Source organism: Ahaetulla prasina, chromosome 16 (genome assembly GCF_028640845.1).
Source record: "Ahaetulla prasina isolate Xishuangbanna chromosome 16, ASM2864084v1, whole genome shotgun sequence".
In the NCBI taxonomy this organism is placed as follows: Eukaryota; Metazoa; Chordata; class Lepidosauria; order Squamata; family Colubridae; genus Ahaetulla; species Ahaetulla prasina.
Window position 1 is genome coordinate 10,971,535 of NC_080554.1, and position 27,246 is coordinate 10,998,780.

The 27,246-nt window shown below is 47.1% G+C and overlaps 2 protein-coding genes across 3 annotated transcripts in view; one reads left to right on the top strand and one right to left on the bottom strand.

The window, feature by feature from the left end:
* PTGS1 (prostaglandin-endoperoxide synthase 1) overlaps positions 1 to 13,877 on the top strand; it is a 37,418-nt gene extending 23,541 nt beyond the window's left edge. Inside the window, exons 12-14 of one of the 2 annotated variants that reach the window (XR_009152290.1) lie at positions 543 to 931; positions 10,487 to 10,575; positions 13,148 to 13,877. Coding sequence is in view for 1 of the 2 variants with exons in the window: in XM_058159177.1 (XP_058015160.1) it covers positions 543 to 901 (359 nt within the window). In the remaining variant the exon portion in view is untranslated. Of the gene's footprint in view, positions 1 to 542; positions 932 to 10,486; positions 11,104 to 13,147 lie in introns of those variants that run through there. The other variant, XM_058159177.1, reaches the window with a different exon arrangement.
* Positions 9,150 to 21,297, bottom strand: PDCL (phosducin like). Its single transcript, XM_058159178.1, has 4 exons — positions 21,176 to 21,297; positions 18,279 to 18,459; positions 15,538 to 15,719; positions 9,150 to 10,261 (listed from the first exon to the last, which is right to left on the bottom strand). The coding sequence occupies exons 2-4, from the start codon at positions 18,448 to 18,450 to the stop codon at positions 9,725 to 9,727; spliced, it is 891 nt and encodes a 296-aa protein (XP_058015161.1). The 5' UTR covers positions 18,451 to 18,459; positions 21,176 to 21,297; the 3' UTR covers positions 9,150 to 9,724.
* Positions 21,298 to 27,246: the final 5,949 nt, after the last annotated feature.

The window sequence follows — 27,246 nt, forward strand, 5'->3', positions numbered from 1 at the left end:
TTAGACTTATATACTGCTTCACAAGTGCTTTACAGCCCTCTCTGAATGGTTTACAGAATCAGCCTCTTGCACCTAACGATCTGGGTCCTCATTTTACCTACCTCGGAAGGACGGAAGGACCAGTCAACCTTCAGCCAGGGAGGATTGAACTGCTGGCAGTGGGCAGACTTAGCCAGCAATACTGCATTTTAATCACTGTGCCACCATGGCTGATAGATAGATAGATAGATAGATAATAGAAATACTGTTGATAGATAGATAGATAGATAGATAGATAGATAGATAGATAGATAGATAGATAGATAGATAGATAGATAGAGATAGATAGATAGATATACTGTAGATAGATAGATAGATAGATAGATAGATAGATAGATAGATAGCAATAGCCCTTAGACTTATATACCACTTCACAGTGCTTTACAGCCCTCTCTGAGTGGTTTACAGAATCAGCCTCTTGCCCCCAACAATCTGGGTCCTCATTTTACCCACCTCGGAAGGACGGAAGGCTGAGTCTACCTCTTTTCTTCCCCTTGGTGCAGATGATGAGAACATGGTTGCCAAGCTGGAGGAGATGTATGGAGACATCGACGCTCTGGAATTCTTCCTGGGCCTGTTGGTGGAGAAGACCTACCCCAACAGCATCTTTGGAGAAAGCATGATCGAGATGGGGGCTCCCTTCTCCTTGAAGGGGCTTCTGGGGAACCCCATCTGCTCCCCCGAATACTGGAAGCCCAGCACTTTTGGGGGCGCCGCCGGCTTCCGAATCGTGAACACGGCCAGCTTGCAAAAACTGGTTTGCCTCAACGTGAAACGGTGTCCCTACGTGGCTTTCCACACGCCCGATCATGGAGAGGCCGAAGGCTCCGAGAAGAAGACGCCGCCTTCAACGGAACTCTAACAAAGCTCTCTTCGGTTGAGTTTTATACAGGTAGTCCTCGATTTAAAACAGTTCGTTTACCGACCGCTCGGCCCTGAAAACAGTGACTCGTGACCATTTTCTCACCCTCATAACCCGGGCAGCCTCCCAAACAGCCACGCGATTTACATTCGGGATGCTTAACCACTGCTTCACGTTTGTGACGGTTGTGGCGTCCCGGCTTTCTGACGAGCCAAGTCCGTGGGGAAGCCAAATTCACTTCACCACCGTGTGACGTCATTTAAGAACTGCACTTAAGAAATGCGGCAAGAAAAAGGCGTAACGTTTTTTTAAAAAATCAACACCTTTCTCACCGAACGGCAGAAATGTTGGGTTCGGTTGCGGACGTAAATTGAGGATTACCTGTACTTCCCCTCCTCCAGGTGTGAGACCAGGGAGGCCGTGACGGCATGAGAGCAACGAGGAAAACGAGCGTGTATGTGTGTGTGTGCGTGGATGTGTGGGCCCGACTCTCTCATCTTGTAGCCTTGCCCCCTCCCTCACATTCTGCAAATGCCTTCAGCGATCCTGAAGAAGCACCGGCTTAACTGTTTCTGGACCTTCTCAGCCCTCCAGGGCTGTCCCAAAGGGGCTTTTTCTGAAGAGGCAACTGGACTTTTCTGGTTTTTCTTGAAAGACGTTTCGCTTCTCATCCGAGAAGCTTCCTCGGTTCTGACTGAATGGTGGAGGATGGAAGGATTTAGACCAGGGATGAAAACCAATCTTTTTTTTTTACTTCCGGTTCTGTGTGGCGTGGCTTGGTGGGTGTGGCAGGGGAAGGACATTGCAAAATCTCCATTCCCACCCCATTCCGGGGGAAGGATAGTGCTAAATCCCCATTCCCTCCCCACTCCAGGGGACAGATATTGCAAAATCTCCACTCCCTCCCCACTCTAGAGGGAAGGATACTGCAAAATCTCCATTCCTTCCCCACTCCAGTGGGAAGGATACTGCAAAATCTCCATTCCTTCCCCACTCCAGTGGGAAGGATACTGCAAAATCCCCATTCCTGGGGGAAGGATATTGCAAAATCTCCATTCCCACCCCACTCTGGGACCAGCCAGAGGTGGTATTTGCCATTTCTCCAAACGACTCAAAATTTCCGCTACCGGTTCTTCAGAACTTGTCAGAACCTGTTGGATTTCATTCCTGATTTACACTCCTTGCAGGCAGCTGGTCCTTGGCATCCTTTTAGAGAATCGTTGAGGCCCCTTGGAGGTTTCTCTGCGTCCTCAGGGTCACCTGAGTGGTGCGAATGGGTGTGGAGCCTTCTTGGAACTGTTGTAAGGACTTGTGTTGTAGATTGGAGACAGATGATGTTGTATATCCCTCCCCCTATCTTGAGAGAGGGGCTGTCCGGTTTGGACCTAGATGGCCTCTTTAACCCTTCTTTCAAACCAGCGGTCCTCTCTGTCCAAAATGTGGACTTTGCTGCCTTTAAAAAAAAGCCGCCTTTGTCTTTAAAACGCGGATGGACCGCCGAATCTGGTCCTGACCGGGTTTGTTCTCCTATGTCGAGCCACGCGGTTGTGAAGTGGTGGTTTTGTTTCCCCCACAAATCACCAGCTGCCTGCAAGGAGGATAAATCCTTCCATTCCTTGCCATCCGGTCCAGAGCTGAAGAAGCTTCTTGGATGAGAAGTGAAACGTCTTCAAAGAAAAAACAAAACCCAGAAAGTCCAGTTGTTTCTTGGTGGGTGGGTGGGAAAAGCATTTTTGGGACAGCTTAACGGAGCGGAAGGATTCCCATCTCTGGCCAATCTTCGTGGCGGCCTTCAGCTGCCTCCCTGCCTTCTTTTTATCTCTGCCTGTCAGAGCTGCCCCCAGGAACTCCTGCAAACAGGAACCTGCTCTGGGTGAGAGTTTTGGGATCCACCTCCATCTCTGCTTTCCAGCTTATTCGTGCAGGCATGTGCTTTGGTGTCAGAGGCCAGTAGAAAAACCGACAAGCGTGGGTGGTGGGGGGGTGGGGGAGGAAGGAGATGTTCAAAATAAAACGGAAAACCTGATTTGCTGAGCTGAAAAAGTATTCATAAATCGGCATTTTCTTCTCCTCCAGGTAAGGGGGGGAATATTGTCACCAGCATTGCCTGGAGAAGATGCTGGGATCCAGGTGCGCTTGGAGAGCTTCGCTCGGCAACGCTGGCACCAGCCCCTTTGTAATCCTCAAGCTGGTTTCCCAGCATTTGGGGAAGGGAGGAGTTTGTGTACCCCCACCTGAGCGTAAGACCCAGAAGCCTTCTCCCTTTATCAGGAGTGGGAGGCCTGTGGCAAAGAGGCTGCCGCCCCCACACATCTCTTGCCCCACTGCGGCTCTTTTCAGGGTGCTTAACTGGAATGAGGGCCAGGGAAGGAGAGGTGTGATGGGGGAAAAATAGAATAGGATAGGGAAGAATAGAAATAGAAATAGAAATAGGAATAGGAATAGGAATGGAATAGGAATAGGAATGGAATGGAATAGGAATAGGAATAGGAATAGGAATAGGAATAAGAATAGGAATAGGAATGGAATGGAATAGGAATAGGAATAGGAATAGGAATAGAAATAGAAATAGGAATAGGAATGGAATGGAATAGGAATAGGAATAGGAGTAGGCCTTGAACTGCCATAAGAATATCTTCTCTTATTTTTGCATTAAAATTCTCCATCATCTCTTTCTGCCTATCTTCAGAAAGTTTTAATTGTTCTTTCAATATTTCCTCAAGACTTGGTTCAGATCCCCTTCTTCCAGAAGGCTTTAAAGGTTTAGCTGCCATTCTGTCTTCAAAAGAATCAGGAATTCAAACTTAATAACTCTCCTTCCCTCCTTTCAGTATAAAAAAACTCCGTTTGTAACAATCCACAAATAATGCTGCTTCATCGTACTAAAAAAATTTACTTTCACTTTCAGACGCCATTTTAAAAGTCAATTAATCAAAGACAAAGAAAGGTTTCAAGTTTCAAAAAGGGAGTCGGTACTTGCCGTGCTGATTCTGCATCAAAGTTCGAACGCTTGTGAAATTCCCGTCTGCTTGGAATATCAATCAATTTAATAAGTCCTCTAGAGCAGAAGCGACATTCCTCTCCTTTTCCCTGATAAAAACAGGGGCGTGCTGAAGTTGGAAGGAGTGGAATTCGGTGGGGTCATAAATCCAGGAAAATTCGCTCTTGAGAGCAAACCCCCTGTCAGACCTGCCACTCTTCCACAATTCTGATAACCTCTTTCACCCAGAGATTATGCTAAGCTCAGTGAACAGTGATTTATTTTCTGTTTCACTGACTTTTACAATCTACAAGGAGAGAGATTGAGAAAGAGAGAGAAAGGAAAGAAAAAAATAAAAAGAAAGAGGGAGGGAGGGAGGGAGGGAGGAAGAGAGGGAAGAAAGAAGGAAAAAAAGAAAAAAGAAAGAAAGAGTGGGAGGAACGGAGAGAGGAAAGAAAAAGAAAGGAAGGAAGAAAGAGAGAGGGAGGAAGAGGGGGAGGCAAGAGAAAGGAAAGAAAAAAGGGAGGGAGGGAGAGAGGGAAGAAAGGAAGAAAGAAAGAAAAAAGAAAGAAAAGGGAGGGAGAGAGCAAGGAAAGAAAGAAAGAAAAGAAAAGAAAAAGAGGGAGGAAGGGAGGGAGAGAGGGAAGAAAGAAAAGAAAGAAAAAAGAAAATAAAAGAAAGACAAAAGCAAATTACAACATATAATCACACAGCACCTATTTCACCTTCACTCCATTCTCTTTAAATTTTAAATTTTACCACTTCCAGCCTGGTTTTTCCAGCCCCCCTTGTTCCATCCTTGCATTCGTTTCTCGATAGGAAAAAAAAGAAAAAAAGCCCCCTGAAATCCAACAAAAGGGCCACTCTCTCTCTCTCTCTCTCTGTGTGTGTGTGTGTGTGTTGTGTGTGTATACATGTGTCAAACTCACTCGCAGGCAGCTTCTTCCTCTTTAGGGTGGGGCAAAGAGAAATTTTAACCTCTGTCCCTTGGATTCCGAAAGGCCAAACCAAAACCTGATGCATTTCTCAACCCAATGACAAACACCCTTCCGCCGTGCGCAGGTGTGGTACCTGCGGCCCTCCAGGGAATGCTACCTTTCCCCTCCCATCATCCCCCGCTCAGCAGCCTGGCTGGGGGAGGAGGGAGCCTATAACCCATCTGGAGGGTGCAACAGCTGGGGAAGGCTGCTGCAACATAGGCTCAGGGGGCTCCAGGGCTTTGTCTGAGCAGCTGCTAGGCTTAATTTCATGCTAAAAGGACATCAACAAATGTTGACTGCCTGAGTCACCCACGCATATAAACCAATGTTTACGGCCTGAGTCACCAAATGTTCCTTAAGAGCGCCCATCCGCTCTTCCCGGCACGCCCTCAGGGATTGTTGTTGTTAGTTGCGAAGTCGTGGCCGACCCATCGCGACCCCATGGACAACATTCCTCCAGGCCTTCCTGTCCTCTACCATCCTCTGGAGTCCATTTAAACTCATGCCTACTGCTTCAGTGACTCTATCCAGCCACCTCCTTCTCTGCCGTCCTCTTCTTCTTTTGCCCTCAATCTTTCCCAGCATGAGGCTCTTCTCCAGGGAGTCCTTCCTTCTCATTAGATGGCCAAAGTATTTCAATTTCCTCTTCAGGATCTGTCCTTCTAAAGAGCAGTCAGGATTGATCTCCTCTAGGACTGACTTGTTTGTTCGCCTTGCAGTCCAAGGGACTCGCAGGAGTCTTCTCCAGCACCAGAATTCAAAGGCCTCCATTCTTTGGCGCTCAGCCTTCTTTATGGTCCAACTTTCACAGCCATCCATTGCAACTGGGAAAATCATAGCCTTGACTATACGCACTTTTGTTGGCAGGGTGATATCTCTGCTTTTTAGTTCGCTGTCTAGATTTGCCATAGCTTTCCTTCCCAGGAGCAAGCGTCTTCTAATTTCTTGGCTGCAGTCCCCATCTGCGGTGATCTTGGAGCCCAGGAAAATAAAATCTGTCACTACCTCCGGGACTGAGCCCCCCGCCCCCAAAGGAAGCTCAGGGCAGACGGGTTCCTGCAAAGGCGAAGGTTCTGCTTCCTGGCATTGTAGGAACCATAAAATCATGGATAAACACATGCAGAAACGTTGGGAAACCGGGCATATTCAGCAAAATAAGCCAAATTTTTTTGTTTTGTTTACATTTATACCCCGCCCTTCTCCGAAGACTCAGGGCGGCTTACAGTGTATAAGGCAATAGTCTCATTCTATTTGTATATTTTTACAAAGTCAACTTATTGCCCCCCCAACAATCTGGGTCCTCATTTTACCTACCTTATAAAGGATGGAAGGCTGAGTCAACCTTGGGCCGGGCTCGAACCTGCAGTAATTGCAGGCTACTGTGTTCTTAATAACAGGCTTTTACCAGCGTGAGCTAAACCGGCCCTTAATTTTAAGTTTCTTGCGTCACTCCGAAACTGCTCCTGGATCGTTTCTCCTCTCTGGACTGGGTCCGGAAAGGCCAAACGTAGGCTGGTTGCGCCAGAGGAAATCTGGTCGCCCAGCCACCAGCTTTAGGGGTGCCGCCAGAAAGGGTGTAGGGGTGTAGTGGGAGGGGCTGCCTGTTTTCGCTCTGTACCTGGTGGCCAGAACCAAGGGTGGGTGGGTGGGCTGAGGGACACAAGAAAGGAGAATATTTGTAGCTCAGGGTTTGAAATGAAGGTCCTTGATGCTCTCCGAGTTTGGCGGGTTTTCTTTTCTTTTCTTTTCTTTTTTTTTTACATTTATACCCCGCCCTTCTCCGAAGACTCAGGGCGGCTTACAATGTATAAGGCAATAGTCTCATTCTATTTGTATATTTTTTACAAAGTCAACTTATTGCCCCCCCAACAATCTGGGTCCTCATTTTACCTACTTTATAAAGGGTGGAAGGCTGAGTCAACCTTGGGCCGGGCTCGAACCTGCAGTAATTGCAGGCTTTGTGTTCTAATAACAGGCTTCTCTATTGCCTGAGCTATCCCGGCCCTTTTTAATAGATTATAGCCATGTAGGTAGACAGAATTGACAGTATAGCTAGCTAGCTAGCTAGGATAGATAGATGATAGGATGGATGGATGGATGAATACATAGGTAGGTAGGTAGGTAGATAGATATAGGTAGGTAGATGGATGGATGGATGGATGGATTATAGCCATGTAGGTAGACAGGATGAATAGACAGACAGACAGACAGACAGACAGACAGACAGACAGACAGACTGGATGGATGGATGGATGGATGGATGGATGGATGGATGGATAGATGGATAGATAGATAGATAGATAGATAGATAGATAGATGGATGGATGGATGGATGGATGGATAGATAGATAGATGATAGATAGATAGATAGATAGATAGATAGATAGATAGATAGATAGATAGATAGATAGATAGATAGATAGATAGATAGATAGATAGATAGATAGGATGGATGGATGGATGGATGGATGGATGGATGGATGGATTATAGCCATGTAGGTAAACAGAATGACAGGATGGATAGATAGATAGACAGATAGATAGATGGATTATAGCCATGTAGGTAGACAGAATGTCAGCATAGCTAGCTAGCTAGCTAGGATAGATAGATGATAGGATGGATGGATAGAGAGACAGAGGGAGAGAGAGAGAGAGAGAGAGAGGGAGAGAGAAAGAGCTAGATAGATAGGTAGACATCACGTAGGTAGACAGAATGACAGGATGGATAGATAGATTGATAGATAGATAGATGGATGGATGGATGGATGGATGCCATGTAGGTAGACAAAATGACAGGATAGATGTTAGTTTTCTTGCAGACGTTTCGTGACCCAACTAGGTAACATCAGCAGTGCTAGAATGGAATGGGGATTGTGGAGAAGACTGTGGGGGTCCTTGGTCTTAACCTTGGCTGTTTTCTTGCACGTTTCATTATCCTACTAGATAACACCATCAGTGCTAGAAGGGAGGAGGAGGACAATGACTGTGGGGTCCTTGGTGCTCTCTGAGCTTGGTGGTTGTCTTGCAAACGTTTCATAACCCAAAGTAGGGAACGTTATCAGCACTAACACTGAGAACGTTACCTAGTCGGGTCATGAAATGTCGGCAAGAAAACCACCAAGCTCGGATATCACCAACAATTCCTGAAGGATACAAGGTGCGTTCTTCACCGGAAGCCCCTGGTTTAGAAGGAACTTTGCAACCAAAGTGTTGCCATGTGAAGCATTTTTTTATTGAAAGGAGCAGTTTAGGAACGAAGAAGAAATATCCTAATGGGGAGAACAATTAGCCAGTGGAACAGCTTGCCTCCAGAAACACTGGAGGTTTTAAGAAGAGACCGGATGGTCATTTGTCTGAAATGGTATCTAGGGTTTCCTGGGGGGATTGGACTAGAACAGGGATTGGACTAGCAGGGGATTGGACTAGAACAGGGGTCTTCAACCTTGGCAACTTTAAGCCTGGCGGACTTCAACTCCCAGAATGCCCCAGCCAGCAAAGCTGGCTGGGGAATTCTGGGAGTTGAAGTCCGCCAGGCTTAAAGTTGCCAAGGTTGGAGACCCCTGGACTAGAAGATCTCCGAGGTCCCTTCCAACTCATTATGTAGCTAGACAGAAGTCTATCTGGGTTGACTTACGCCAGGGGTCGGCACCCTTAAAGAGCCACAAAGGTCCGAACCGGAAACCCTCCATTCAATTCTGGAGCCGGCCGGAAGTCAGTTCCCCCACCATAGAGTCTCCTCCTAGCGCGGCATCCTTTTTCCTCTACCTGCCCTAACCGAAAACCCTATCAATGGTGGAGCCGACCAGCGACAAGGAGCTGCTGCAGAGGGATGAAAGAGCCACATGCGGCTCCAGAGCCGCAGGTTGCTGACCGCTGACTTAACGCCAATCTCTGCCCTGCCTGACAGCTCAATCACCCCCCCGCCCCAACCTCCTCACTGCCTTTGAAGCGGCTTAAGCCCCGGGCATCGAGCGCCCAAGAGAGTTTTTTTATCCCGTTACGATAATCCAAAGATAAAACCAGGAGCAGCTTCCAAACCTCTTTCTTTCTAAATGTGCCAGGAAATGTGAGGCTGCATCATCTCCAGCTCCCTCCGGCCTCAAAAAAAAACCCCACCTCTCAACTGACACAAGAGAAAAAGTTTTGGGGGTGCCACTTCTTCCCCTCTTCCCCTCCCGCCCCCCGTGATGGCTCCAAAAGTTTTGCTGACACAAACACACACACCTTGCCCAGGACGGCCGTCTCCCGCCTAGGGTTTGATCAAGCAACTATACACTCCGTTAGAAGCTTCAGATTTTAAATCTTTTATTGCGTTAAGAAAACGGGGTAAGTTTTGCTAGGCATGAAGAGGTCTTCAACGGTCAATCTGCACAAGATTGGGGGGTGGGGGAGAGAGACCCCAGGATGGCCACGATCAGAGAAAGCGAGAGACGAAGACCCGCCGGTTCCCAAAAATTTTCACGGGATGGGAAAAGGTCGCCGGGCTAGGAGCGCCCCCCCCTCCACCTCAAGCCACTCCAGAGTTATCTGTGTCGATCGATCGCGGTCAGGTTGAAGCGAAGGACGAGAGGCTCTCTCTCTCTCCAAGGAAAGGGTGGGGCTGACCCACACGCCCCCTCCCCAACCCCCCGCTCTGGGGGCGGCTGCAATGACAGGACTCCAAACTAAAAGGCCTATTTCTGAATCTATGCAGTTGCCCAGGAGGAGGAGGACGGTAGGGCTCGGGGGCTGACCTGCCCGATGGGTCTGGGGGCTCTAGGGTGAATGACTACTACCCTTTCCAAGCCAGCCAGGAGCCCTTGGGGAGGGAGGGGGAGGGGGGGAGGAGGGGACGGGAGGAGGGACCCCGTGGTTCTGGCTCGCTCAGTCGATTTCCAAGTCGCTGTCCTCGTCGTAGCAGGAAGCCGCGTTGCAAATGGAGGTGGAGTAGAGTACCACGTCTTTCTCCGGCAACAGGCTGAACTCCTGCAGGAAAGCCTCCAAGTCCGCGGCGAAGAAGTCTTGGCCCAGCTGGTCGGTGAGGCGGATGAAGTTGCCGATCAACTCCCCACCCTTGTAAACCAGCAGGGCCGGCAGGGCGTTGCTGGTGAAGCGGGAACTGGTGCCGATCAGCGAGCTGCGCACCCGGCAGAATTTCACCGTGGGGTACTCGGCGGCCAGGCAGAGCATGCAGCCGTCCAGGGCTTCGGCCCCAGGGATGTGGTCCTCGTAGATGTGGATCATGACCAGGGTCTTCTTGTTGCCTTGGTCCACCGTCTCCAAGAAGGCCTCGGCGCTCTGGATCTCAAAGACCTGCTTGAACTGCTGGCCCGGGTGCAGCTGGCGGCGCATTTCCTCCATGCGCTGCTTGCGGTATTGCTGCAGGAACGCCTCGTCGTCTTCTTCTTGGTGCAGTGCCAACTGAGGGGGGGAGGAGGGGAAAAAAGAGGCCACAGCTTTTAATAGGGTAGAAGGAGTCGGGGGGGGGGGGAAGAGGAGGGGAGGGGATCCTGCTTGTGTCAGGCCTGGAAGCCATCTTTTGCATTGGACCTTCAGGCCTGCCACATTTGACTACTGTGGGAAACTGGGAGCGAGGATTGTACGCAGCAGGGATGATATGTAGTCAAAATAACATTCCTTTCACAGAGAGTCAAGGATGTCTTGCCCTGCATCTGGAGTGGTGTGACTGGGAGGCATCTCCAGTTGGGACGGTGCATTGTTTGGACCACGTGATGAACTTCTAGTCATGGGGGACTTTAACTTGCCATCTTCCGGCTCGTCATCGACAGCAGCTCGGGAGTTCACGGCTTCCATGACGGCCTTGGACCTGACTCAAGTAGTTGATGGCCCTACCCACACTGGGGGTGGTACACTCGATCTGATTTTTGTCTCTGGTCAGTGGTCGAGAGATCTGGACTTAAAGGAAATAGTCATCGAACCTTTGTCATGGTCAGATCACTCTCTCCTTCGCCTGGACTTTCTGACCGCCATCCAACACCGCAGGGAGACAGAGCCGATGCATTGGTTCTGTCCCAGGCGCCTGATGGACCCAGAGAGGTTCCGGACGGAGCTTGGGCCATTTCCTGAGGGTCTGGCTCACGGCATGTCTGAGGAACTTGTTGCGGCCTGGGAACGGGCCGCGGCGGGGGCCTTAGATCGTGTCGTGCCTTTGCGGCCTCTGACCCGGCGCAGGTCCCAACCGGCTCCTTGGTTCTCCGAGGAGCTGAGGGGGATGAAGCGCCGGAGAAGACGCCTAGAGAGCTCCTGGAGGTCTAGCTGCTCAGAGGCTGATCGACACTAGTGAAGTCCTATACTAGGACTTACCTAGTGGCATTGAGGGAAGCGAGGCGTTGCTACGCCTCCTCCCTCATTGCGTCGGCAGATAACCGCCCAGCCGCCCTGTTTCGGGTGACTCGTTCCCTCCTTCACCAGGGGGAGCGGGATGACCCGCTGCAGGGACGTGCTGAGGAGTTTAACGGTTATCTATACGATAAAATCGTTCAGCTTCGGGACGGGTTGGACCAAAATTGCAGTGACTCAGGTGAGGCGCCCGAGGGTGGTCTTGGTGACATTGTCTGGGATGAGTTTGACCCTGTGGCTCCCGAGGACATGGACAGGTTGTTGGGTAGGCTGAATGCCACCACGTGTTTACTGGACCCGTGCCCCTCCTGGCTGGTGCTGGCCACTCAGGAGGTGACACGAGGCTGGCTCCAGGCGATTACGATCGCTTCTTTGGTGGAGGGTGTCTTCCGCCGCCTTGAAAGAGGCGGTGGTGAGGCCCTCCTCAAGAAGCCTTCCTGACCCGCTGTTTTAGGTAATTATCGTCAGTCTCCAACCTTCGCTCGCGAAGGTTGTAGAGAGTATGGTGGCATATCAGTTTCCCCTACACCTGGATGAAACCGTCTATCTAGACCTGCTCCAGTCCGGTTTCGGCCCGGCTACAGCACGGAGACGGCTTTGGTCGCGTTGGTGGATGATCTCTGAGGGCCAGGGATAGGGGTTGTTCCTCTGCCCTGGTCCTATTAGACTTGTCAGCGGCTTTCGATACCCTCGACCATGGTATCCTGCTGCGCCGGCTGGAGGGATTGGGAGTGGGAGGCACCGTTTATCGGTGGTCCTCCTCCTATCTCTCCGACCGGTCGCAGTCGGTGTTGACAGGGGGGCAGAGGTCGGCCCGGGCGCCTCACTTGTGGGTGCCGCGGGGTCGATCCTCTCGCCTTCTGTTCAACATCTACATGAAGCCGCTGGGTGAGATCATCAGTGGTTTGGCGTGAGGTACCAGCTGTATGCGGATGACACCCAGCTGTACTTTTCCACGCGGACCACCCCAACGAAGCTATCAAGTGCTGTCCCGGTGTCTGGAGGCCGACGGGTCTGGATGGGGAGAAACAGGCTCAAGCTCAATCCTCCAAGACAGAGTGGCTGTGGATGCGGCATCCCGGTACAGTCAGCTAAATCGCGGCTGACCATCGGTGGCGAGTCATTGGCCCGATGGAGGGGTGCGCAACAAGCGTCCTCCTGGATGAACGGCTGTCTCTAGAAGATCATTTGACGGCCGTCTCCAGGAGAGCGTTCTACCAGGTTCGCCTGGTGCGCCAGTTGCGCCCCTTTCTGGACCGGGATGCCCTATGCACGGTCACTCACGCACTCGTGACGTCTCGCCTGGATTACTGCAATGCTCTCTACATGGGGCTTCCCTTGAAGGGCATCCGGAGGCTACAGTTAGTCCAGAATGCGGCTGCGCGGGTGGTAGGGGGGGCCCCTCGTGGCTCCCGTGATAACACCCATCCTGCGCAGGCTGCACTGGCTACCTGTGGCCTTCCGGGTGCGCTTCAAGGTTTTGGTGACCACCTTTAAAGCGCTCCATGGCATAGGGCCGGGTTATCTACGGGACCGCCTACTGCTACCGAATACCTCTCACCGACCCGTGCGCTCTCATAGAGAGGGACTCCTCAGGGTGCCGTCAGCGAGGCAATGTCGTCTGGCGACGCCCAGGGGAAGGGCCTTCTCTGTGGGGGCTCCCACCCTCTGGAACGAACTGCCCCCAGGACTTCGTCAGCTTCCGGACCTTCGGACCTTCCGCCGCGAGCTTAAAACATACTTATTTAATTGCGCAGGACTGAGCTAGATTTTAATTTACGGGTTTTAAATTGGGTTTTATTCTTATATTTTTAATTATTAGGCTTTTAGAATAAGTTTTTTAATTGTTTTTAGACTGTATTTATCTGTTTTTAATGCCTGTAAACCGCCCTGAGTCCTTTGGGAGATAGGGTGGTATATAAATATGAATAATAAATAAATAAATAAAACATGTGGGTGCAGGGGGAAGGGACTTGGACTTTCTTTTGGGTGGGGGAAAACCTGAAAGCTTTCAGATCTGGGTTTTTCCAGATGTGCCAATATGACATCTTCTAATAAAATGGAACTTTGAGGGACTTCAAGCCTTGGAGTCTTCTTTTGTTGGGGGGGTATTACTTGGAACCCTGACAGCCTGGGTGCCTGCAGACTTATGCCTGGGAGAGATGGGGCATCAATGCTAACAAGCGATGGAACTCTGCAAATAATCAGGAAGCACAAAGATAACGGAAGAGGGACCTTGGAGGTCTTCTAGTCCAACCCGCTGCTCAAGCAGGAAACCCTATACCAGGGGTGTCAAACTTAAGGCCCGCAGGCTGGATCCAGCCCGCAGGGGGCTTAGATCTAGCCTGTGGGGCCGCCCTGGAAACAGCGGCCCAGGTGCCCATTTTTGCTGGCATTTTCGCAACACAGGCGCCACTGACATGAGTTATGGTATGCTGGCCACGCCCCCCACAAGGTCAAACACAACCCTGATGCCTCCCTCAATGAAATCAAGTTTGGCATCTCTGTCCAATTTCTTCTTGAAAATCTCCAGTGATGGAGCATTCACAATTTCTGGACGGAAGCCTTTTCACTGATTAATGGTTCTCACTGTCAGAAAATTTCTCTTTATTGCTAGGTCGCTTCTCTCCACAATTCTGTTGTTTCTTATGTTGCCTTCAAATGCTCTGGAAAATAGGCTGAGACACCCCCCCCCCACCTCCTTCTTAGCTGTTTCAAAGCAAACTAAGATGATCAAAGGCCTGGAGACTTTAGAAAGAGTGCAGAGAAGAGCAACCAAGATGATTAGGGGACTGGAGGCTAAAACATATGAAGAACAGTTGCAGGAACTGGGTATGTCTAGTTTAATGAAAAGAAGGACTAGGGGAGACAGGATAGCAGTCTTCCAATATCTCAGGGGCTGCCCCAAAGAAGAGGGAGTCAAGCTATTCCCCAAAGCATCTGAGGGCAGGACAAGAAGCAACGGATGGAAACTAATCAAGGAGAGAAGCAACTTAGAACTAAGGAGAAATTTCCTGACATTTAGAAGAATTGATCAGTGGAACAGAAGTTGCCTCCAGAAGTTGTGGGTGCTCCAACACTGGAAGTTTTTAAGAAGAGGTTGGACAGCCATTTGTCTGAAATGGTGTGGGGTCTCCTGCTTGAGCACAGGGTTGGACTAGAAGACCTCCAAGGTCCCTTCCAGCTCTATTCTGATTTTGATTCTCTGTGGCAGCCACTCACGTACTGGAACGCTGTTATCATTTCACCCCTAATTTTTCTCTTCGTTAGGTTAGACATATCCAGTTCCCGTATATGTATATATATTTGTATTTGTATGTGTGTATATATAGAGAGAGTCTGTCTCTCTCTCTCTCTCTCTGTATATATATATATATATATATATATATGTTTTCTGAGGTTTTTTGCGGGTGTTTGTATGTAGGTCTTTGATTATTCGGGTTTTCTCCCGCGTAAAATTGGAAGTGTCTTGGCGATGTTTCGACGAAGTCTCATTCGTCATCTTCAGACTTCAGCTTCATTGAAGATGATGAATGAGACTTCGTCGAAATGTCACCAAGACACTTCCAATTTTACGCGGGAGAAAACCCGAATAACCAAAGACCTACATATATATATATGTAGGTAGGTAGGTAGGTAGGTAGGTAGGTAGGTAGGTAGGTAGATAGATAGATAGATAGATAGATAGATAGATAGATAGATATAGATATAGGTATGTATGTATGTATGTATGTATGTATGTATATAGATACCCTGTTTCCCCCCAAATAAGACTTCCCCTGACAATAAGCCCAATCGGGCTTTTGAGCGCATGGCAATAAGGCCAAGTGCTTATTTCAGGGTTCAAAAAAATATAAGGCAGGGTCTTATTTTCGGTGAAACATGGTATGCATGTATATGTGTGTGTGTATATATGTGTGTGTGTGTGTGTGTGTGTGTGTGTATACATACACACACATATACACAAACATATATATATATATATGTGTGTGTATATGTGTGCATGTATATGTGTGTGTATATGTGTGTGTGTGTGTGTGTGTGTGTGTGTGTGTGTGTGTGTATATATATGTATGTATGTAGGTCTTTGGTTATTCGGGTTTTCTCCCGCGTAAAATTATATATATATAAAATTTCCTTTGGTTGCTGCTATGGAAGTTCTGCCTTCACTTGGTTGCCAGCCGGGATTCGAATCTCATAAGCCACCCAGAGTTACCGCGCGGCACGGTGGGCAAGCTAATAAATCGTACAAATAAAGTTAAATTTCTCCACAGCCTCTGCGCCACTTGCCGAACGTCGGAAAAACCAATCCGAGATCCCACCGGGAGAATTTGTACCTTGTCGTTCAGCTTCTCTTGCAGCTCCTTCTGTTTCTGCTTCTCCTTCTCTTCATCCAGGTGTGACTGGCAGGTCATGGAGAGTTTCTTGATCAGCCTCTGCATCTCCCGGCACTGTTCCTCCCTCTGCTCCGTTTCCAGCTGTTTGAACCTCCTCCAGTCGTTGATCACACCCTTAGGGCCTGAGGGGGAAAAAAAGAAAGCACAACGCGTCCCATCACTCAAACTGCGGCTTAATCAATCTCGGTTTTTTTTAAAAAAAGGACCACCCGATGTCCCCATTACGGTGAGGGGTGGTGGTGGGTGTTGTTTTGGTACTAAGTTTTTATTTTATTTTCTAACGTACCAAATTCCAGGGTGTTGTCCAGGTACAAATCATTTTAGGAAATAATAATCAAAGTGTTTACAACAATATTCCTTGCATTAATATCAATTATATTAATAACTAGCGGGATACTCGTGCTCCGCCACGAAACTATGTGATCGGGCTTGATAAATCACACTTACAGCTTGAAAAATGAGTAGTTACGATCGGCTTCTCCTCTCCCCTTTTCTCCCTCAGCCTTGCCCCACAGAAGCCTCCCCTATCCTATCCCCCTTCTCTCCCTCAGCCTTGCCCCACAGAAGCCTCCCCTATCCTATCCCCCTTCTCTCCCTCAGCCTTGCCCCACAGAAGCCTCCCCTATCCTATCCCTCTTCTCTCCCTCAGCCTTGCCCTACAAAAGCCTCTCCTCTCCTATCCCCTTCTCTCCCTCAGCCTTGCCCCAGAGAAGCCTCCCCTATCCTATCCTCTTCTCTCCCTCAGCCTTGCCCCATAGAAGCCTCCCCTATCCTATTCCCTTCTCTCCCTCAGCCTTGCCCTTCAGAAGCCTCCCTATCTATCCCCTTCTCTCCTCAGCCTTGCCCCACAGTAGCTTACCCTATCCTATCCCCTTCTTTCACCCAGGCTTGCCACACAGTAGCCTTCCCATTCTATCCCCTTCTCTCCCTCAGCCTTGCCTCAGAAACCTCCCTATCCTATCCCCTTCTCTCCTCAGCCTTGACAGAAGCCTCCCTATCCTATCCCCTTCTCTCCTCAGCCTTGCCTACAGAAGCCTCCCTTATCCTATCCCCCTTCTCTTCCTCAGCCTTGCCCCACAAAAGCCTCTCCTATCCTATTTCCTGCTTGCTGCTGTGAAACTAAAACTGAAACTCCTCTCCTCTGCTTGTGTTTTGCATTTGGAACAGATTTCTTTTCAGGTGGGCAGGGGGAGTAAAACTCCTTAGCATCAGAGCGTGTTAATCATAATATAGGAAATACTAATGCTCTGATAGTCATTTCGAAAAATCCTTTCTTAGTGAGCACCTAGAAGCCAAGAGGAATATACATGGCAAATTTTAAGTTTGTAGGCTTTACGGTTCTGGAGATTTTGTGATGATGTGTGAATGGTATTTCGCTTTTATATAGATAATCATCATCATAATGGCAGGCCTAAAGATCCAATGCCCAAGATGGTTTCCAGGCCTCATAATATTTGTTTAACCAAGTTAACAAATCTTCCTTATATTACTGATCCTTCTATATAGTTCTCTGTTTCCACTCCCTATTTTTGTCAGCTAGCTACTGATAAAATAAGTCCCAAGTCAAAAAAATTTCATATTTAAATTAATATTTAAATATTTTAAATGAAAACAGTGAGGTTTTAAAGGGGGGGGGAGAACGACGATAGGAAATTGTCAATTAACAATCTGTTATCTGTTAAATTTTGTTACATACAGCTCTCAAAGGGTCACCACCTCCAATACACACTACATAAACGTCACAAAATAAATAAATTCAAAATTATGCAATAATAATATTATATGACACAGAGAAACAACACAGTCCGGATTCATTTCCAGATTCTCTGGAGAAAGTTAGAAAAAAAACTAAGTGCCACCAAAACGGTCTCAGTACGCATGTAGAGTACAGACAGTCCTCAACTTACGACCACAACGGAGCCCAAAATTTCTGTGGCTGAGTGAAATATTTGCGACCGTCATAAATATGAATCGGTGGCCGAGTGTCTGAATTTTGATCGTGGGACCACAGATGCGGCAAGGGTTAGAAGTATGAAAAAAACCGTTGTTAAGTCCCTTTTTTCAATCCATTCGCAACTTTGAGCGGACGCTAAACGAACTGCCCTTAAGCCTCCTACCTGCTGAGGATTCAAAGGGCCACGTTCAAAGGTCGTTTTCGTTTCATCTGGAAGGTAAACCGCGTAACTGCGGGGGATGCCGTAACGGTAGTTAAGGGTGAAAAGAGGTCGTCAGTCACATTTTCCCAGTGAGGTTGTAACTTCAAACGGTCCCTAAGTGAACCGTTGCTAAGTCGAGGACTACCTGCAACAAGCTCCTTCCTTCAGGTGTGCACCGGACTGAGATAGCTCTAAAGCCATGATGGTGAACATGCGTGCCAGAGGTGGTATGCAGAGCCATCGCTAGCTGCTCTTTTGGTTTCCGGTGCGCATGCTGGTCTTTGCGGAACACCAGAAAACAGCCAAATACGCCCCAAAAAACAGACCAATTTTCATGCCCTTTTCCAACTGTTTTTCGGGCCCTTTTCCGGCTGTTTTTGGCCGAAAAAATGGCCCCAAAAAGGCTTGAAAAATGGCCAAAAACGTTCATGTACCGGCCGGCTGGTTTTCGGGTTTCCGGCACACTTCCGGTTTTGGCACTGTGACGAAAAGGTTCGCCATCCCTGCTCTACAGGAAAGTGGTACCTGTGTTGATGGCACTGCCGTCAGCGCTGAGGGTCACCTCTTCCGCCACGGCGGCATCGTGGGCAGCGGCAGTTCCCTCGTCGTCCTCCTTCTCGCTATCCTCCTCCTCGTCGCTGCTGCTGTAGTAGTACTGGAGCTTCTCCCCCAGCAGCTTATCGTCCAGGGTGGTCATCGTGGGCGGCTGCGAAGGAAAGAAGAGGAAGTCACAGGGAAGCCGAAGGGCTGCGCGGGAACGGAGAGCCTGCCCTGGCCGCCGCCATACCGCCTGTCCGCCCGTCACCGAGAGAGAAAATAAAGTCCACGACAACAGGGGAAAAACAACCGCACAGCGCAAAACAGGTTGGGAACCTCTGGGACCAGCAAGACCTACCTACCTACAACACGAAATTATAGGTTCGATGCCAATAGGGGATTCTTCACCTCAGCCCCAATCCAGCCGGTGGATTAATATTAGGACTACGCCCTCTCCTGCTTAACAGATTCGATCGTTTTAATTCCACCCATCCACCCAGCCTAAAAATGGTCAAATATAGAGATACGAACGAGGGAGCATCAGCCGCAAAAAGGGGCATTAGAAACCTCCCCCCCCCTCTTCCTTAATCCCCCTCTTTATCCTCTCAGCAGGTTCTGGATTTGCCGGCAGGAATTTTAAAAGCCATCTGGCAGTTCAGTTGTTAAAAGTTTAAAAAAAGAAGAAGAAGAAATGATATTTCTCTGGGGTTATGAATTATGGGACAAGAAGAAAAGCGGGTTGTTTTTTTTTTTCCCCCCTGATTTTTTGGGGTGGGGGCGCGAAAGCAGGGCACTCTGCCTCTCAATTCCGGCTTAGGGGGCTTTTAGGAGGATTTCCGGAGCAGCTTGCAAGGCCATCTGAGGAATTCTGCCGCTGGATGCGGAGATTAACAGGTTGAGCAATTACGGCTGCTGGCCTGAAGCTAAAACTGCTCCTTTTTTTTTAAGAAAAAAGAAAAAAAGAAAAGAAAAGACAGGGCAGGACAGCCACTTGTCTGAAGTGTTCTGCTTGGGGTTGGACTAGAAGATCTCCAAGGTCCCTTCTAGCTCTATTCTGATTGACTGATTGGTCAATCAATCAATCTCCGGAACTCGTTCCTTTCCCAATGGTCCCTTTTTGTGAATCTGCCTTAACCCCCTTTCCTGTGTGCAAGCCAGCTCTCCCGTGGGGGCGTCCTCTTTTCCAACACCCTTCCTGCAGGGCAGACCAGCTTCCCAGCTCTGTGGGGCAGGTGCCTCCTTGCCCAGCCCCTCCTTTCCAACCCTCTTCCTGTGGGGCAGGCCAGCCCCTTTGGAGGCCCTCTCCTTTTCAACACCCTCCCTGTGGGGCAGACCAGTCTCCTTTCCCAAATCTATAGGGTACACACCGCCCGCCTTCCTCCCCTCCCCCCATTCACATCCCTTTACTCTAGGGCAGATCAGTCTTCCCTTCCCAGCGCTATCGGGTAAGCATCCCCTTTCTCCCCGCTCAATTCCTTTCCAGCGCTCTCCCTGTAAGGAAGGCCATCCCTTCCTTTCCCAGCTCCTGCTTGTGGGCCAGGCCAGATACCCCCAAGGCCCCCCCCTCCCCACGGAGAGGAGGCCAGCCCCTTCCCGAGTCCTTCCTTTTTTACACCCTCCCTGAGGGGCAGGCCAGCCCACCCCCCTTTCCAGCCCTATGGGGTAGGCGCCCCCTTTTTCCCAGCCCCCTCCCTGAGGAACTCCAGCCCCCCTCGTTTTCCCATCTCTTCCCTTTGAGGTAGCGCAGCCCCCTCCCCCGTTTTTCCAACACCGTGCAGGGGAGACCAGCCACCCCTTTCCAGCCCTATGGGGTAGGTACCCCGCTTTCCCAGCCCCTCCCTGAGGAATAGCCCACCCTCCCTTTTCCCCATCTCTTCCCTTTGGGGCAGCCCAGCTCCCCCACTTCTCCCCTTTTTTCCAACACCCTCCTTGCAGGGGAGACCAGCCCCCCCCCTTTCCCGCCCTATGGGGTAGGCGCTCCCTCTCTCCCATCTCTTTCCTTTGGGGCAGCACAGCCCACCTTCCCAGCCCCCTTTGTTCCAACACCCTCCCTGCGGGGTAGACCAGCTCCCTCTTCCCATCCCTATGGGGTAGGCGTCCCCTCTTTCCCAGCCTCCTCCCTGAGGAATTCCAGCCCCCTCTCTTTCCCATCTCTTCCCTTTGGGTCAGTCCAGCCCCGCTTTGTTCCAACACCCTCCTGTGGGTAGACCAGCCCTCCCCTTCCCAGTCCTATGGGGCAGGCATCCGCTCTTTCCCAGCCCCCTCCTGAGAAATTCCAGCCCCTCCTTTCCCATTGCTTCCTTTGGCTCAGCCCAGCCCAGCCCCCACTTTTTCCAACACCTCCTGCAGGTAGACTCCTTCCCAGCCCTATGGGGCAGGCGCCCTCTTTCCCAGCCCCTCCTTTCTCATCTCTTCCCTTTGGGTCAGCCCAGCCCAGCCCAGCCCCCACTTTGTTCCAACACCTCCTGCAGGGTAGACCAGCCCCCTTCCCAGCCCTATGGGGTAGGCACGCCCTCTTTCCCAGACCCTCCCTGAGAAATTCCAGCCCCCTCCCTTTCCCATTGCTTCCCTTTGGCTCAGCCCAGCCCAGCCCCCACTTTTTTCCAACACCCTCCCTGCAGGGTAGACTCCCCTTCCCAGCCCTATGGGGCAGGCGCCCCCTCTTTCCCAGCCCCCTCCCTTTCTCATCTCTTCCCTTTGGGTCAGCCCAGCCCAGCCAGCCCCCACTTTGTTCCAACACCTCCTGCAGGGTAGACCAGCCCCCCCCCTTCCCAGCCCTATGGGGTAGGCACGCCCTCTTTCCCAGACCCCTCCCTTCCACCACGCCCCCCTCCCCGTTGTGGGGCAGCCCAGCCCCTTCTCCAGCCCCCTCCCCGATTCCTCACCCTCCGAGGGGCGGCTTCTCTCTCTCTCTTTCTTTCTCTCTCTCTCTCTCTCCCCCCCCTCCAACCGACGCCAAAGAAGACGCGCAAAGGAGGCTGGGAAAAAAGGGGCGGGGCAGGAAGGAAGGAAGGAAAGAAGGCGGGGCCAGCCAGGCCATAGAGGTAAAAAAAAAAGAGACTTCTCTCGCACTGAACCACTTCCGGTTCCTTTTGAAACCTGCACCCATTCACCCCCAAAAGAAACACCAGCCACTTAACGTGGCCTCATCCACGCGTGGCCTTTTAATAGACAGTCTTTTCTCCCCGCCCCATCATTTCGCTGCCATTCAAACCGTACTCCTTTCGCATGCAACGGGGAGTTTTCTGGGCTGGTTGCCGAGTCGCTCCTAAAGGGCGAAAAAGGCCGCAAACGTCCCCGTTCGCTCCAATTCTCCGTTCCCCAGAGCTGCGGGCCACGGGGGGAAGTCTCGGGGCAGCCTGTTGCACGATGAACCCCTCCATTTGGCTGGCTGGCGCACCCCTTTTCCACTTTGGCCCCGCAAACGGTCGCTTGGCAACCGGAAGTGCGCGCATGTGGCTCGGCGGGAAGAGGAAAGGCAAGTAAACGGCCGCTCGGCCCCCTGCCGGCGGGAAAGGGGAATCCATCAATAAATAAACCGGTTGCTATGGTGATTTCAGGCCTAGTCGCTCAGCCTTAAGCCTGCTTGCCAAGAGGAAAAACAATAACAAACTCCCCAGCACCAGGCTGGATTTGTTTTATTTTATGCCCAGTCGTTGTTATATACGGGGAAACAATTTGAGTTTAAGCCCCAAAAGCCACGTTAATATATTGCAGGGGTCTGCAAACTTGGCTCTTTTAAGACTTGTGGACTTCAACTCCCAGAGTTCCTCAGCCAGCAAAGCTGGCTGAGGAACTCTGGGAGTTGAAGTTCACAAGTCTTAAAAGAGCCAAGTTTGCAGACCCGATACATTGCAACTAAGCAACTTCTCTTGCAATCCAGAAAGAAAGCGCAGCCTTCCAGTATTGCTAAACTACAACTCCCAGCAGCACCCGCTGCAAAGCAAAGCATCCCCAGAGGTGGCTGCATAACCACATCTGGAGGGTGCAGTTGGGCCTCATTTTGCTGAGGATGAGGATGGTCATCCATGGACCGTCAGAAGCATGGAAAGCACCTTCAAAGCATCCCAAAAGGATGACAAGAATTGGGGGAAGGAGCCCAGGATTGGCCCCTGGGGATCCAGCTGTTGTACCGGGAGGGTGCCGAGAATGGAAGAGGATCTTTGGGTCTATATCGGTGGCCGTGCCTTGTCATTCCTTGAGGGATGGCAAGTTAGAACCTTTTGGCCAAGGTGGATCCAATTCTTTCTTGAGTATGCAAGAAACGTGGACCAAGTCAAAAATTCAGGGGAACTTCACAAAATACAGGACTCAGCTCCACCAGTTGTCTCTTATTCTACACTCAGCAGGTCAATGAACTCAAAAGTTTTACAACCATGCGCATTATTGCCCATCTCTTTTTTTTTTTTTTTTATTAAAAAAGTTTTACAACAATTGAATTTTTCCCCCTCCCCCCCTCCCTCCTAAACCCCCCTCCCCCCCCCGGACTTCCCGGAGCAAACACAAGGTATAGTTCCTTAAACAAAACAGTCATACATTAAACTTTTTAAAATCTAACACAATTATAATCTTTCTCTCTCACATAACCTGACTTCTTCCATTAAAATCAAAAATAACATCCTTCATTCAAAAGCAATCCGAAATTTCTTAATCCGATATCTATTTTGAATATAATCAATCCAGTTCTTCCATTCATTTAAATATTTTTCTTGAGTACTGTCTTTCAGGAAGGCTGAGATTTTAGCCATCTCAGCCAAATTGGAAACTTTCAATATCCATTCTTCTATTGTGGGTAATTCTTTTTTCTTCCAATATTGTCCAATCAACAGTCGTGCTGCTGTTATTAAGTTCAGAATCAACTTAGTCTCAATCACTGTACAGTCCGTTGTTATTCCCAAAAGGAAAAATTGCGGTAGAAACTTTATCTTCTTCTTCAGAACATTCTGCATAATCCACCAGATTCTTATCCAGAAAGACTTAATTTTCTTACAAGTCCACCATACATGAAAATATGTAGCATCATCACAATTACATCTCCAACATTTCGCTTGCATATCTGGATACATACATGATAATTTCTTAGGATCTAAATGCCATCTATAAAACATCTTATAAAATTTTTCCTTAAATTCTGCGCTTGTAAATTTAACATTTCTAACCAAATTTTTTCCCATGTTTCCAACATTATTGGTTCTTGAATATTCTGTGCCCATTTTATCATACAATCCTTTATTAAATCTCTTTCAGAATCTATTTCTATCAACACAGTATACAATCTCTTTATATGCCCCTGAGTTTGATTTCTAATTTGTTTAACCAGATTTTCTTCATTTTGAATGATACCAATTTTCTGATCTTCTTTCCATCTAGCCTTTAACTGTCCATATTGAAACCAAGTATAATTCCTCCTTCTTCTTTTAATGTATCCAAAGATTTTAGTTGTAAATTTCCTCTCATTGTATAAAAGATCTTTATAAGTAATCATTTCTTGTTCCTGTTCTATATTTATATTCTCTACTGCGTGCGAGGACATACCCATATAGGAATTTTATAATTTAACTTATAATAATATTTTTCCAGACACATGAAGAGAAATTCTCAACACATGATTCTTAAAAGCTTTATCTACTTTCTTATCATACAATAAATATGCATGCCAACCATATAATAAATCATAACCTTCTATAATCAAAATCCTTTCCTCCGTCAAATTAAACCAATCACTTATTACCGAAAGGACAACTGCTTCATAATACAGTTTTAAATTAGGCATTTTAATCCTCCTCTTTCCGTGTATCTTGCATTATTTTCATTTTGACTCTCGCTTTTTCCTTCCCATATAAATTTATTAATTCCAATCTGCCATTCATCCAAATTTTTATCTTTCTTAATTATTGGTATCATCTGAAACAAGAACAAGAATTTAGGCAGAACATTCATTTTATAGCTGCTATTCTCCTAACAAAGATAATTGTAATTTTTCCAAGTATTCATTTCCTTCTGAATTTTTTTCCATAACACATCATAATTATTCTTATACAATTTTCCATTTGATGAAGTAAGAAAGACTCCTAAATATTTAACCTTTTTTACAATTTCAAATCCTGTTATTTCCTCTAGTTTTTCTTTCTGGTTCTTAATCATATTTTTGGTTAACACTTTTGTTTTATTTTGATTCACTTTAAACCCTGAGACCCTTCCATATTGATTAATTACTTCCAACAAATATACACTGAATTTATAGGCTGAGTCAACATAACAACCAAATCATCTGCAAATGCTCTAACTTTATATTCATATCTTCTAATTCTAATACCTCTATCTCCTTAACTCTCTTATCTTATCCAATAAAGGTTCCAAAGATAAAATAAACAATAAAGGTGATAAAGGACACCCTGCCTTGTTCCTTTCGCAATTTTAAAACTATCTGTCAAACTACCATTAATTATTATCTGAGCTGTTTGCTCTCCATAAATTGCCCTAAGTATTCGTGTAAAACCATTTCCAAATTGCATTTTGTCTGATAATTTAAATAAAAATTCCCAATGCAAACGATCAAAAGCTTTCTCTGCATCCAAGAATATAAACGCTGCCGGAATCTGATTTTTCTTTTCCAAATATTCCAATAAATTCACTATCTGCCTAACATTATTCCTCATTTGTCTCCCTTTTATGAAACCAGACTGGTCAGTGTGAATCCTTTGTTGTACAATTTCCATTAACCTATTTGCCATTATTTTTGCAAAAATCTTATAATCATTATTCAAGAGTGAAATCGGTCTATAATTCCCAGGCTTAGTACAATCCTGATCCTCTTTTGGTATCAATGAAATAAAAGTAGTCCTCCATGATGGTGGTACCTCCTCCCATCAATATCTGATTAAATAACTCCATAAGTGGACCAACTATCTCATCCTGTAACTTTTATAATATATTGCTGTAAGTCCATCTGTGCCTGGGGATTTCCCTATTTTTAATTGCTTTATTACCAAAATAATTTCCTCAGAAGTTATAGGCCGATTCAACTCTTCCCTTTGTTCATTAGTTAAACCTTTAACTTTATATTCTTTCAAATATTTATCAATATCCATATTCAATATTGTATCTCTGGCATATAAATTTGTATAATATTCCAAGAAAGCTTTTTTAATTTTATCCTGTTGAAATCGCACTTTACCCTTGTATTCAATTCCTTCAATAGTACGTGCTTTCTGTCTTTTCCTTAACATATAAGCCTACCACCTCCTGATTTATTGGCATTACAAAAGTATTATGTTTAGCATATTGTATATTGGTTGCCACCTGATCTGCCATTAACATATTAAATTGACTCTGTAATATCTTTATCGCTCAGTAGTTTTTAAATCATGTGGATTATATACCAATAATTGTTGTTTCCTCTGAATTTCCTCTTCTAAATCCCTACGCTGTTTTTGTAGTTTTCTCCTCTGTCTACTATTAATATATATCAAATTTCCTCTCATAAAGGCCTTGCTCGCGTCCCACACCATTTCTATCGAAGTTCCCTTTCCCAAATTATAATCAAAAATTCTTTCATTTGTTTTTACATTGATTTACATTATCCTCATATCTAAACAAATTTTCATTTATTCTCCATGATCTTCTTCCACCTTCATATTGCAACTCCATCCATACCGGACTATGATCAGTTAAACACCTTGGAAATATCTTTGTTTTCCTAACCCTAGAAAGCAAGTCATTGGTAATTAATATAAAATCAATACGTGAAAAAGATTGATGCCTGTCCGAAAAATAAGTATAATCTCTATCATCAAAATTCTGCCTTCTCCATATATCTTTCAACTCAAAATCTTCCATCAAATCAAAAAAAGATTTAGGCAATTTTGCATGCATAGGAATTTTCTTAGAAAGAGTTCTTTTATCTCTTCTAGTGTCCATTACACCATTCCAATCCCCTAATATAATAAATGTTTTATAGTCCCAAAAAGTCAATTTTTCATGTAACAGTTTATAAAATTTTTCTTGTTGTTGATTAGGTGCATATATGCCAATCACAAGTGTCTTTTCCTTCTAAAATCAATTCAATAGCAATATATCTTCCTTGAATATCCGTTTCAATTAATTTACTTGATATATTTTTCTTCAAATATATAACTATACCATTTTTCTTATTCGGAGCAGAAGAAACAAAATGTTTAACTAATTTCGAATTAATCAAATATTTCTGATCTGATAATTTTATATGTGTCTCTTGCAAACATATCACATCATTTTTAAATTGTTTCAAATAATGGAATATTTTTCTTCTTTTCTGTGCTGAATTTAAACCATTAACATTCCATGTCAAAAATTTATTTGCCATCTCTGGCCTCTTGAAGCTTCTGAGCAATTAGCTGAAGACCTCACTCTTCGGCTTGGCTCCTCCCACAGCTTCAGTAGTAGAATCCGTTCCTGTCTTTGAAGTCGTTCCTCCATCTCCTTACGCCTAATAGCTCCCTTGTCACTCTTTTTTCTTGAGATTGTTCTTGAGGTACTGATATCACAGGTGCAGTTTCAGCTTCCCCACTCTGTTTCTCTTGAAGACTTTTATCCACTGTTTCTACATCCACTTTCAATACATTAAAAAGAAAATCTTTTGCTTTCAATTCAGTATCAATTCGATATCTCCTGCCTTGAAAAATACTGTTAAACCAATTGGAACCTCCCATCTATATTGAATCTGATGCTTCTAAGCTCTTGTGTAAAAACCTAAAATCCTTCTATCCTTTAACATTTTAGCAGGGATCTCTTTCAAAACCAACACCTCCTGTTCTGCTATTTGCAATTTCTTTTGGTATGTAGCTTGCAAAATCTGATTTCTTATTGTAGAAGTTAAAAATAATTACAATATCTCTTGGGAGCTTTTTCTGCCTCGCTACCCAAGAATTAACCCTATATGCCTTATCAATTTGAAAATCAACTTCGAGGGTCCATG

Excerpts from the sequence above, each read along its gene's own strand:
- PDCL (XM_058159178.1), bottom strand. The coding sequence starts at position 18,450 with ATGACCACCCTGGACGATAAGCTGCTGGGGGAGAAGCTCCAGTACTAC. Across the intron at positions 15,720-18,278 it reads CGGCAGTGCCATCAACACAG|GCCCTAAGGGTGTGATCAAC; the intron begins GTACCACTTTCC and ends TTTCCCCCTCAG. Across the intron at positions 10,262-15,537 it reads AAGAGAAGCTGAACGACAAG|TTGGCACTGCACCAAGAAGA; the intron begins GTACAAATTCTC and ends TCCCCCCCTCAG.